This window comes from Tursiops truncatus, chromosome 5, assembly GCF_011762595.2.
Source record: "Tursiops truncatus isolate mTurTru1 chromosome 5, mTurTru1.mat.Y, whole genome shotgun sequence".
Lineage (NCBI taxonomy): Eukaryota > Metazoa > Chordata > Mammalia > Artiodactyla > Delphinidae > Tursiops > Tursiops truncatus.
This window is the reverse complement of record NC_047038.1, coordinates 67,520,475-67,533,052: the sequence shown is the minus strand read 5'-3', so window position 1 is coordinate 67,533,052 and position 12,578 is coordinate 67,520,475. Positions and strand designations below refer to the sequence as shown.

The 12,578-nt window shown below is 37.1% G+C and overlaps 1 protein-coding gene across 1 annotated transcript in view; it reads left to right on the top strand.

The window, feature by feature from the left end:
- Positions 1 to 8,368, top strand: part of KCTD8 (potassium channel tetramerization domain containing 8) — a 252,532-nt gene extending 244,164 nt beyond the window's left edge. Inside the window, exon 2 of the mRNA XM_019928244.3 lies at positions 7,010 to 8,368. Coding sequence (XP_019783803.1) covers positions 7,010 to 7,470 — 461 coding nt within the window. The 3' untranslated portion in view covers positions 7,471 to 8,368. The remainder of the gene's footprint in view (positions 1 to 7,009) is intronic.
- The last annotated feature ends 4,210 nt before the right edge of the window (positions 8,369 to 12,578 follow it).

The window sequence follows — 12,578 nt, the reverse complement described above, 5'->3', positions numbered from 1 at the left end:
TACTATTACTTTTAATTCACACATTTTAACAACTCAAAAGAGAGCATTTGTGTTTTATTTTCTCAAATAAGTTCCTTTTTGGACATGAGAATTCAATACTTAATAGCCTCTCAAATCACTTATAGAGAACTTTACAGCAAAATTGCTTTGACATCTATTATCTCCTTTCTTATTATGGCTATATGACTAGGAATTACTATTCTTGTTTTTGTTTTTGTTTTTGTTTTTGCGGTATGTGGGCCTCTCACTGTTGTGGCCTCTCCCGTTGCGGAGCACAGGCCCCGGACGCGCAGGCCCAGCGGCCATGGCCCACGGGCCCAGGCGCTCCGCGGCACGTGGGATCCTCCCGGACCGGGGCACGAACCTGTGTCCCCTGCATCGGCAGGCGGACTATCAACCACTGCTCCACCAGGGAAGCCATGGAATTACTATTCTTATTTCATTTTTAAAAGACTAAAAAATACTCAGGCTTAGAGAAATAAGTGACTTGCCTGAAATTCATATGTTCATGGGTTCTATGTGTGGACCAAAATTAGAGTGGAAATATTTGGATTCCTCATTCAGTACTGTCAATATTCAGATAAACGGCTATGCCATACTGTAGCCAAATAGCACTGGATGTTTATTCTGTATAATAATAATAATGAACACTGTGAGCATTTACACTTGCCGGGCACATCCTGAGTACTTCACATGTGCTAGCTCACTGAATCCTTGCTGCAACTCAGTGAAGTTTAAACATGAGAAAACAGAGGCCCAAAGAAAGTAAGTAATCTGGCCAAAACAGCATACCTAGTAAGTCCTTGAACTAGGATGTGAGCTCAGCCAATCTGCACTGTGTTGCCTTAAGCATCATTCTCATTGCTGGCGTTTCAGTGACAAGGATAGATTTAATGAAACAAATGTAAGTTGATAATCTCTTATAGAACTACCCTTCCTATCAATGAACGTGGAAGAAAGTTATCCTTGAACCCTGTAATTCTGTGAAGTACTGAAGTTGAAATTGAATTTGTTTCTCCATTCTAAGAGGTAATTTCTATTAACGGGGACTCTTTCATGTTTTATATTTGATTAGAATTTTATTACATGGAAAAGTCTTTCCTATTCATTATATAATTTAGAATTATAGAACTTTATAACATAAATGAATCTAGGGGCCAAGCCAAAAATTTTAACCAGCAAGACCAAATATTAGAGAGGTGATATGACCAGCACAAAGTACTTGCCTAGAGAGGCTGAGACAAGCTCAGACTCAGATCTTCCAAGGCTTTTCCCACAGTGAAGAAAGGTGTGAGCATAATAAAGGAACAGAATGTACGTTACGTGTGTGTGCATGTGTGTACTGACTGTTCTTTTAAAAATTAGTTGTGGAGCAGCATGACCTAGGTAGCTGGCTTGCAGGTCTCCTAGGTAAGGCTATAAATCCCCCTGAAAGACAATCAACTCCTGGATGAAAATCCTAGTCTATTTAATGGCACATAGTCAAATGAAAAGTGGAAGATTTAATTTTCCAAATACTTTTTGGAAAGTTTCTAGCTGCACATATATATTGGACTTTTAAATAACTAATTCCTTTTTAAAATTAAATCTTAAATAGGTGTGAGATTTGCTCGTTCACTGATTTGTTGCCTATTCTAATAATTATTCATTAGTCTCTTTATGTGATGGAAGAAAGCCCAGCTGATTAAGCCACCAAATCATACTTCATTTTCTCTTCTTATGCTGTCTGATTGGTGCTGCAACTCAGAGGGCAAAATGCTTTTAGGAAGATCACTTAGATATATATTTGATTATATTATTTTCGGAAGAAACACAGAGAAGTTTCTGACCATCATGCTGTTCCCATCTATACAGGACTTAGTGCTATTTAAATTATTATTCATGTTGTGCTAAGGCATTTCAAGCAGCTTTGGATCATTGAATGGAATGACGTCAAGTGTTAAACTATCCCTGGAAGCCTACAATTAGCAGGCATCCACAGAAAACTAAGCAACCAGAGTAAATGATTATTTCCTCTTAATTCATTTATTTTTCTTACATTTCATGTCATAAAAAACACATAAATCATTTTATTGTTATATCTTTGTCCCAATTTCAATCCACTGTTATCAGTAATGATTTAAAGTATGCTTAATCAAATAGCATTTATAATATATTATGCCTCATCAAAAATTCTGACATAAATCAAAAGGAGACTATTACCCTTAATGATTTATACAAAGAACTATCATAGTATTCTATACATTCAAAAGTGGGTTCTTGGGCTTCCCTGGTGGCACAGTGGTTGAGAGTCTGCCTGCTGGTGCGGGGGACACGGGTTTGTGCCCCGGTCCGGGAAGATCGCACATGCCGCGGAGCGGCTGGGCCCGTGAGCCATGGCCGCTGAGCCTGCGCGTCTGGAGTCTGTGCTCCGCAACGGGAGAGGCCACAACAGTGAGAGGCCCGCGTACCAGAAAAAAAAAAAAAAAAGTGGGTTCTTCAAAAAATTAAAAATAGAACTAACATATGATCCAGCAATTCCACTCCTAGATATTTACCCAAAGAAAATGAAAATACTAACTAGAAAACATGTGTGCACCTCTATATTCATTGCAGCATTATTTGCAATAGCCAAGATGGGGAAGGAATCTAAGTGCCAATCAATACATGAATGGCTAAAGAAGATGTGAGATATATATATATATATATATATATATATATATATATATATATATGAATGAAATAGGTGAGGGAGATTAAGAGGTACAAACTTCCAGTTGCAAAATAAATGATTCACAGGTATGAAATGTACAATGTGGGGAATATAGTCAATAACTATGTAATATCTTTGTATGGTGACATAAATAGACTTATTGTGGTGACTACTTTGGAATGTATAGAAATATTAAATCACTATGTTGTGTAGCAGGAACTAACATAGCTCTGTAGACCAATTACACTTCAAAAAGAAACCAAAAATTGTGGACAAAATTAAGTTATGCATTTTCTCTTAAGTAAACATCTGAACCTATTTGGTCTCTTGATTGGGAGTCCATCTTGCCAAAGATAACTTAAGAAGTAGGAGGGATGAGAAATAAAAGTGTAAATTTATTAATTCTTGTTAATATCTGTACCTATTCCAAGTTCTTTTTTGGAAAAAGAAAAGGTGCTTTTAAGACCATAGAAAATTCGGGTTCCCACCTCCATTTTTTTTCATAGAGTTTAAAGTCTATAGTGGAAGATATTCTACAGTGCAGCATGCATTTTAAACACTTTATGTTATAAAATACCATAAAATAGTCTGTGAACTTCACTGGAGCACCCATTATGTGCTTCCTTTAGATCCCAGCACAGTGCCTGGAACGTAGTGGTGCTCAATAAAATTCTGTTGGCTAAACTGATCAATGCCTTCTTCAAAGAAGTCTTCCTTGAGATTCCATCTTATACTACAAACAAGAGCAATCCATTTCCATCATACATATGTTGCATCCTACTGTATTGTGGAGTCTGCATTTGCTTGTGTGTATTTTGGGGAGGGGATGGGGAAGAGTCTTATTTCCATGAATAAATTATAATGCCATTAGGCATAATAACTGTATATATGTAATTTATTTAGTTAACACATGGACTTTATATAGCTCTGTATATAAACAGCTAGCCTAGCTCATTAAACAGTTTTTCCCCAGTGAATAAAAACAGAATGAACCATTTGCTTTGGAGGTACCTAGTATCCTCTTTCTGTACTGCCTTCCTCTCTGATGTTATTACTTTTCTGCCTGGGTATCTTTATCTAATGCTCTATTCCCCTGCCTATTAACAGGAAAAAAATTCTCATCAATCATTTATCCTTAAACATAAATTGGTTTTCCCAGGTATTTGCAATTTAATCCTTTAGTCATTATTGGGAATGAAAATCTTAGATTCCTCTATGGAGATTTCTGGTTAAAGAAATGCAGAAGATTGACAGAAAGGGTAAAAACCATTTATTTATATCCTACATTTTACTAGGCTGGTGGGCATCATGCCAGCTTGGGATCACATTCTGCCATTAAGATAATTAGATAAGCAGATGCTATACCTCCTTCACCACTCTGACCTCCATGTAAATACATGCACACAAACCCTTCAGCAAACTTAAAATCTTCAGAGATGGGACTGAACATATGTACATTTTTTAAAAAATTACAATGATATACTCTCAATGTTGAGAATTACTGTACTAGGCCCTTTTGTATGGTATTTTATTTAATCTCAAAATAACCCTATGAGGGAAGTCCTAGTACTACCATTTTATAGATAAGGAAATTGAGACTTAGGGAAGCTAAGTATCTTGCTCAAGGCCACAAGACTATTTGCCAGAGAGCTGGAATTTGATTCCAGTTCAGTAGGACTTCAAACTCACTCCCTTTTCAATATTATTGCCACTAAAACCTGATGCCACTAAAAAGAAACTGATCCTACAAATAACACCCTTCTAGTCAATGGATGGTTAATGACCGGTATGGGTCTATCAGTCAAGGTCCCAGAAGAAAGAGAAGGCATATCCAGTTGAGTAATTTGAGCACAGTTGAATATTGTCAGTTTGTAACAGTGTAGGCGATACCTTCATGCCAGTTACAGTGGAAATGGTTGATACCTGTAGGCCTGAAGATGTGAGCCTAGTTTAATGGAATCCAGAAAGAGGGGTGGCAGAGGGAGGGGGGGAAGGTGAGAGAAGTGGAGAGAGCTGCCAGACAGGGCTGTGCCTTTTGGTCCAAAGATGAAACCAGATCACAGAAATCCTGGGGGTGAGGTCAGGTAGCGCATGATCTTGCCAGTCTTTATCGCTGGCTGAATCCAACTGAAAACCGCAAGGCAGGGGAGCCTAAGGACATGGTTTGTGCCCATATCAGCCACTAAAGACAGTGGAGGGTACAGAATGGATGTGGGTAAGTCAGCAAGGAGTATTAGGAAGTGTATCTTCTCCACCCCCATCCCTCAGATTCACCCCCTTTCTCTCTTACCATAAATGAAAATGGCAGAGACTTAAAGGAAACAACTGTTTGTGTCTGTTTTCTTTAATCCATGGTTGCAAATGCTTCTGAAATGTATTAGTGCACTTTCTTACTAAGCTTTCATAAGCATCTGCATTTGTTCTGCTTTTACTGTATTGTGGACAAAGGAAGTATGAAATATTGGTTAACACCGTCTCTCAAATAAGTACACATTCTTTAAAGCTTTTTGGATTTTTTGTATGTTTTTGGTTAGGTTAATTCAGATATAGTTTACATACAGAAAAACCCATCCATTTTAGCTCTGCAATTCTGTGTTTTCACAAATGTGTACAGTCCTGTATTTAACTCTACAGTCAAGATATAGAATATTTTCATCACTCCGAAAGGTTCTAAAGCTTTTAAAAATCTTTAATCCCACTCAACTAAATGTCTGGTATCAATGTATTTTTCTTCTGATTTTAAATAGGAAAATTGGTGATAACATCCAACAGTGGGTAGTACTTAGTAAGTGCTATTATGAAAAGTATTTTTGTTGGTTTGTTTCCCCACCTTCTGACTTATATAAACTGTTCATATTGGTTATTAACTCAATTCATGTATGTTAGACTGAGGAAAGGCTCATAATCTTGACTGCATGTTGAAATCACCTGAATTTATTAAATGACCTGATGGTCAGGTAGCATTTCATTAAAGCAGGATGTCTGGGGTTAAGACCAAGGCATCAATAATCTAAGCTTTCCAAGTAATTCCATATGTGGCTAAAGTTGAAACCTCTGAATTAGATCAGTTGTTCTCAATTCTGGCTGCACAGCAGAATCCCCTAGGCAATTGCTTAAAATATTGATGCTTTTCCCTTCAATTCTGATTTATATAACTTGTTCATAAAAGTTGACTACAAGAAAAAAATAAGATTTGGGTAACTTATATTTCTGAATGGTTGGGCTCCAGTTAAATCAAGGTTTTATTATAGTTCTGGGTATGTGGTGGTATTCAATAAATGTTAGATGGAGGTCCTAATCCCACAGCAGAGTCAAAGAGAATAATATATGCTCCCTCTTGGAAATAAACTGTTTGTGTATTTGAAATAATTGTCTTGGCAAACTATCACTTTCTGAAAATTGTCCTCCTAGGTAATTTACCTCAAATGGTAAGCCTTTTAATTTAAGAGAATACTATATTTCAACCCTATTTTTCAGCATAATATTAGGCACATATATATTTTACATCACTTTCATAATTCTCTCCAAGGAAATAGACAGGAAGCAAGATTAAGAGATGGAGGATAAGATTTAAACCAGCCTCTCTCTTAGAAGCACAAATGATGCTATTGCACTTCTGGGCCTGGAGAATGCTGCTACTTTGTAAAATAGAGCAATGGTACTTGCTGCTTTTTTTTTTTTTTTTAGCGGTACGCGGGCCTCTCACTGTTGTGGCCTCTCCCGTTGCGGAGCACAGGCTCCGGACGCGCAGGCTCAGCGGCCATGGCTCACGGGCCCAGCTGCTCCGCGGCATGTGCGATCTTCCCGGACCGGGGCACAAACCCGTGTTCCCTGCATCGGCAGGCGGACTCTAAACCACTGCGCCACCAGGGAAGCCCACTTTCTGCTTTTATAATGGTGAAATATATATGCAAAGGACAACTAATGCCATTCGCTAAAACAGAACTGAACTGTCTAGTGAAATAGTTATGGGACTAGCAAAATATTTATATATGATATCTTTTTCAGATTTCAGGAACTAGTAACTGAAATAACAAAAATCTCTTTTGGCATAAAGTTACTGAAAATCTTTTATAGCATAAATGCTCATCAAGCAAACCTCCCGAATTTTATTGTTATAAATAATTAATCACCATGTTGCATGTTTCAATATACATTAACAACACCAGGTGTTGTATTTAATCCTTCAAATATAAACTAGTGCAACAAACGGCATTTTTCTTAAATGTTCTTGGTTTAATATAAAAAATATAAAGCTTGCTTAATTTGACCTTCGCACTTCTTACTCAGTTTTCCTACTCCTTTTTTCCTTTTTAGGACCATCTCAGAAAATAGTGTCACCTAAACAAGAGCATGAAGATAGGAAACATGACAAAGTCACAGATAAAGGAAGTGAGAGTGGGACTTCCTGTAATGAGCTCTCCACTTCCAGTTGTGACAGCCACTCAGAGGCAAGTACTCCCCAGGACAACCCACCCAGTGCCCAGCAGGCGACAGCTCACCAACCTAACACCTTAACGTTGGATCGTCCTTCCAAAAAAGCACCTGTGCAATGGATGCCCCCACCAGACAAACGCAGAAACAGTGAACTCTTTCAGACACTCATCAGCAAATCCCGGGAAACCAATCTTTCCAAAAAGAAAGTCTGTGAGAAGCTAAGTGTGGAAGAAGAAATGAAAAAGTGTATTCAGGATTTTAAAAAAATCCACATTCCAGATTATTTTCCAGAGCGCAAACGCCAGTGGCAGTCTGAACTGTTACAGAAGTATGGGTTATAGTAATTATCACATTCCTGCAGTATTTCAATGACGTTCAGTGTTTACTACGGTGTCACCACCTGACCGTGTACTAACAATGGTCAGTGTGATTCTTGCTGCTCTTCCTTTTTGTGAACAGTGGATGTGGGACAGTATTTTCTTTCATTCTTTTTGTTGTTGTTGTTGTTTCTAGAAATATGATTTTTAAAAAAGAAAACTCGTACATGTTGAATCAGATGGTGTTCCTGATTCAAACCGTTTTGCAAGAATGAAAGCAAAATGTGCATGACCAAGAAGCTTAGAATCTTGATTTTTGAACTGTGGTCATGTTTGTCATTTTGTAACTCACCAAAAACAAAATCATCATATCACTCCAAGTAAAGTGACAATATGGATGAAGCCACATCAAGTAAAATGTTAGATCACGGTTTGGGGACCCAAATCCAAAACTGTTTAAATGTTAATGCAATAAAACAAGTATTATGTTTGCATGAGCACAATGTTACAAATAATTCACAAGACGTAGGGAAGATTTGTTTGCTGCTTGGAAAGACAAAATTTGAAAAAAATAGCAAAAAAAAAAAAAAAAAAGAAAGGTTCAGGCAAAGCCTATAAATGTAAGCTGTCTAGGAGATTGAATCTTATTTGTTCTGGATCTGTGATTTTTTTGTGTATGTGTATGGTGTTCTGTATGTATGTTAAGATGATGTAAATATGCCTTATAATCTTGTGTTATGACACTGACATTCATCTATTAATGCTAGTCATGGTTATTTCTGTGAAATGAGTCCTTACATCAGGCTGTGAAAATTGGTATAATGAAAGATCTGACTATAATGTTAATCAAAATAATTGAGGGAAATGGTAAAGAGCTTTATGTATTTGTTTAAAAAAAGGAAAATATATTAGAATTCCTTGATCTCTATTGACTCTTCTTTTAAAATATTCAGTTGTTATATTGTCTTCAATTTGCCTTTAAAATCCCAAACTGGAGAATGATATGTTCAACCTTAATGTTGACAAGCTAGAGACTTGCTTCCAGGACATGGAAGCAAACTAAATGTCCATCGACAGATGAATGGATAAAGAAGATGTGATACATATATACAGTGGACTATTAGCCATCCAAAGGAATGAAATTGGGTCATTTGTAGAAATGTGGATGGACCTAGAGTCTGTCCTACAGAGTGAAGTGAGTCAGAAAGAGAAAAACAAATGTCGTATATTAATGCATACATGGGAATCTAAAATAATGGTACAGATGAACCTATTTGCAGGGCAGGAATAAAGATGCAGACATAGAGAACGGACATGCGGACATGGTGGGAAGGGGAGGGTGGGATGAACTGGGAGATTAGGATTGACATATATACACTACCATGTGTAAAATAGATAGCTAGTGGGAACCTGCTGTATAGCACGGGGAGCTCAGCTCCGTGCTCTGAGATGAACTAGATGGGCGGGATTGGGGGGGCGGTTTAGGAGGGAGATCCAAGAGGGAGGGGATATATGTAAAATATAGCTGATTCACCTCATTGTACAGCAGAAACTAAACATTGTAAAGTAATTATACTCCAATTTAAAAAAAAAAAGATTAGGAAAAAAAAGAGCTATGTCTACTAAGGAGTCAGAATCACTTCCAAAGATACCTCCCAAAACAAAGAGAGAGGGGAGAAATTATCCTACCTTCCCACATTCCAATTCCCCACGAACACTTTCCATTGTCCCAATATACGTAGAAGCAGTTCGCAAAGGAGCCTAGGAAAATTAATTTAATAGAGATGATCCCCCTGTGATACAAAGCCTAGCAGTGCAAGGCAGGGAATAGATCTGAAGAACACTTCACATCCTACTCTATTTTTTCCCAACACAAAACTTCAAATAGAATTGCAATGGTAAGAATTTGTCTATTAGTCTATTGAGCACTTACCATACACCAAACATTTGGCTCAAAGGTTAACAACATATTCAAGAAATACAAATTACTAGCTATTGCCCTTGGGAAGAAGCTTATGGTCTGATTCTCCCAAATCATTACACATTCACCAGAGGCTAGATCATGGCTGGTCCCAAATGGGTTTACCATAGAATCGAGGGAGGAAGCTAGAATGAGGACTCTTCCCTGAAGAAAAGGAGACTCCGAAATTTAAAGATGAGTTAGACTAAAACTGCTGTATAAAACTTCTTTTCCAAAGAATCAGGAGATAAAATCTGGCGGATCACCATAAGTCCAAAGAGCTGGAAAGTCATTGAAGTTCAGTATTTTTGGAGAATACCTTTTGTTTGATATACAGTATTTACTTAACTTGTGACCTGGTGTTTTATTGTTAGTTCAAGTGGAAACATAAATTGAGTACTAACTAAGATGAGAAAAGGAAACAAAAGTGAAATTGTGAGATTTTCAATTTTGGAAAAATGGAGTAGATATACTTTTCCTTATTTCTCCCACTAAGTATAACTGAAAACCCTGGACATTATATACAAACACACTTAAGAGGCTCTGAAAGGCTCATAAAAGAAGGAAAGCTGGCTAGAAGCATTGGGATCAAAAAACAGCATGGTGACGGAATTTCTTGGGTTTTCTTTTTGTCTATACATCGCTGAAGCTGGTAACACAGCAATACTAACAGGTGCAGAAGAAGCAAGGCCCAACAAAATCCTGCTCTCTCTAGCCAAAGGACCAGGAAAGGTGCAACTTAGCAAGACAGAAAACATTTATAGAACAGCTGCTGTGCTGTGTCAGGTTGCAGGTAGGTAGACACAATTGTATTGCATAGTCATTTTAAGGCTCCCTACTTTTTTTAAAGAACTTAGCAATTTTAGTTTCACAGCAAAATTGAGAGGAAGGTACTGAAATTTCCCGTGTACCCCTTACCCTCCAATAGGCACAGCCTCCTCCATTATCAACATCCCCCATCAGAATTGTACATGGTTATAATTGATGAACCTACACTGATGCATCGTTATCACCCAACGTCCATAGTTTACATTATTGTTCACGCTTAGTATTTTACATTCTGGGGGTTTGGATAAATGCATAATGACACATATCCATCGTTATAGTATCACACAGAGTATCTTCACTGCTCCCCTAATCATCTGTGCTCTGTTTATTCATTCCTCACTCTTCCCCCAACCACTGGCCACTGCTGTTCTTTTTACTGTCTGCATAGGGTCGTCTTTTTCAGAATGTTATATAATTGGAATCATACAGTACATAGCATTTCCAGATTTGGCTTCTTTCACTTAGTAATATGCATTTAAGTTTCCTCGATGTCTTTTCATGGCTTGATAGCTCTTTTTTTTTGGGTGCTGAATAATATTCCACTGTCTGGATTTACCACAGTTTATTTATCCATTCACCTACTGAAGGACAACTTGGTTCCTTCCAAGTTATGGCAGCTATGAATAAAGCTGCTATAAACATCCATATATAGATTTTTGTTTGGATGTAGTTTTCAACTCCTTTGGGTATATACCAAAGAGTGTGATTACTAGATCATGTGGTAAGTGGATATTTAGTTTTGTAAAGAACTGCCAGACTGTCTTCCAAAGTGGCTATACCATTTTGCATTCCCACCAGCAATGAATGAGAGTTCTTGTTCCTTCACATCTTCATCAGCTTTTGGTATTGTCAATGTTCCAGATTTGGGCCATTCTAATTGGTTTGTAGTAGTATCTCATCATTTTAATTCACACTTCCCTGATGATGCATAATGTGGAGCATCTTTTCATATGTTTTTCTCCCACCTATATGTCTTCTTTGGTGAGATGCCTGTTAATGTCTTTGACCCATTTTTTAATACAGTTATTTGTTTTCTTATTGTTAAATTTTAAGCATTCTTTATGTATTTTGCATAACAGTCATTCATCTGATATTTCTTTTGCAAACGTTTTCTCCTAGTCTGTAGCTTGTTTTCTCATTCTCTTGACATTGTCTTTCACAGGTAGAGGTTTTAATTTAATCAAGTCTGGCTTACCAGTTATTTCTTTCATGGATTGCGTTTTTGGTGTTATATTAAAAAAGTCATTGTCATACCCAAGATTTCTCCTGTGTTATCTTCTAGGAGATGTATAGTTTTGCATTCTCCATTCAGGTCTGTGATCAATTTTGAATTAATTTTTGTGATGGGTGTAAGGTCTGTGTTCAGATTCATTTTTCGCATGTGGACATCCAGTTGTTTTAAAACCATTTGCTCCACTGTGTTGCCTTTTCTTCTTTGTCAGAGATCAGCTGACTATATTTATATGGGTCTATTTGGGGGATCTCTATTTTGTTTAATTGATCTATTTGTCTTTTTTTTTTTAACAATACCACATTTTCCTGATTACTGTAGCTTTATGGTAAGTCTAGAAGTTGGATCACATCAGTCCTCTAACTTTGTTCTTCTCTTTCCATATTGTGTTGGCTATTTTGAGTCTTTTCTCTCTTTATATAAACTTTAGAAACAGTTTGTTGATATCCACAAAAAAACTTGCTGGGATTTTTATTGGGATTGCATTGAATCTACAGAACAAGTTGAGAAGAACTGATATCTTGACAATGTAGACTCTTCCTATCCATGGGCATGAAATATCTCTCCATTTATTTTGTTCTTCTTTGATTCAGTTCATCAGAGTTTTGTAGTTTTCCTCATACAGAGCTTGTACATATTCTGTTAGATTTATACCTAAGCTTTTCATTTTAGGGAGTGCTAATGTTAATGGTAGTGTGTTTTTAATTTCAAATTCCCCTGTTCATTGATAGTATATCGAAGTCCCCCACTTTTTGAAAATAAAATCCAAAAACTTTAGTATCACATTATAGGCCCTCAATACAGTGGCTTCATATCAATTTACCTTTGTGTGACAATAGACCACTTCCAAAACTTAGTGGCTTAAGAAAACAACAACCATTTATCAGCTCATGATTCTGAGAATCGGCATTCTGGACTGCTCTCACCTGGGCTTACTCATCTGGACAATCTACTGATAATTTGTCAGTGGTCAAATAAACTATAATGGTCTCACTCCACATTTGGCATTGACAGGTTTCAATCAAGACTCAAGTCTCTACATATCTTTCCAGATATCTGACTGAGATTTGTTCACACTTGGTTGTTCCAAGAATGTAAGACAGGAGGTTGCAA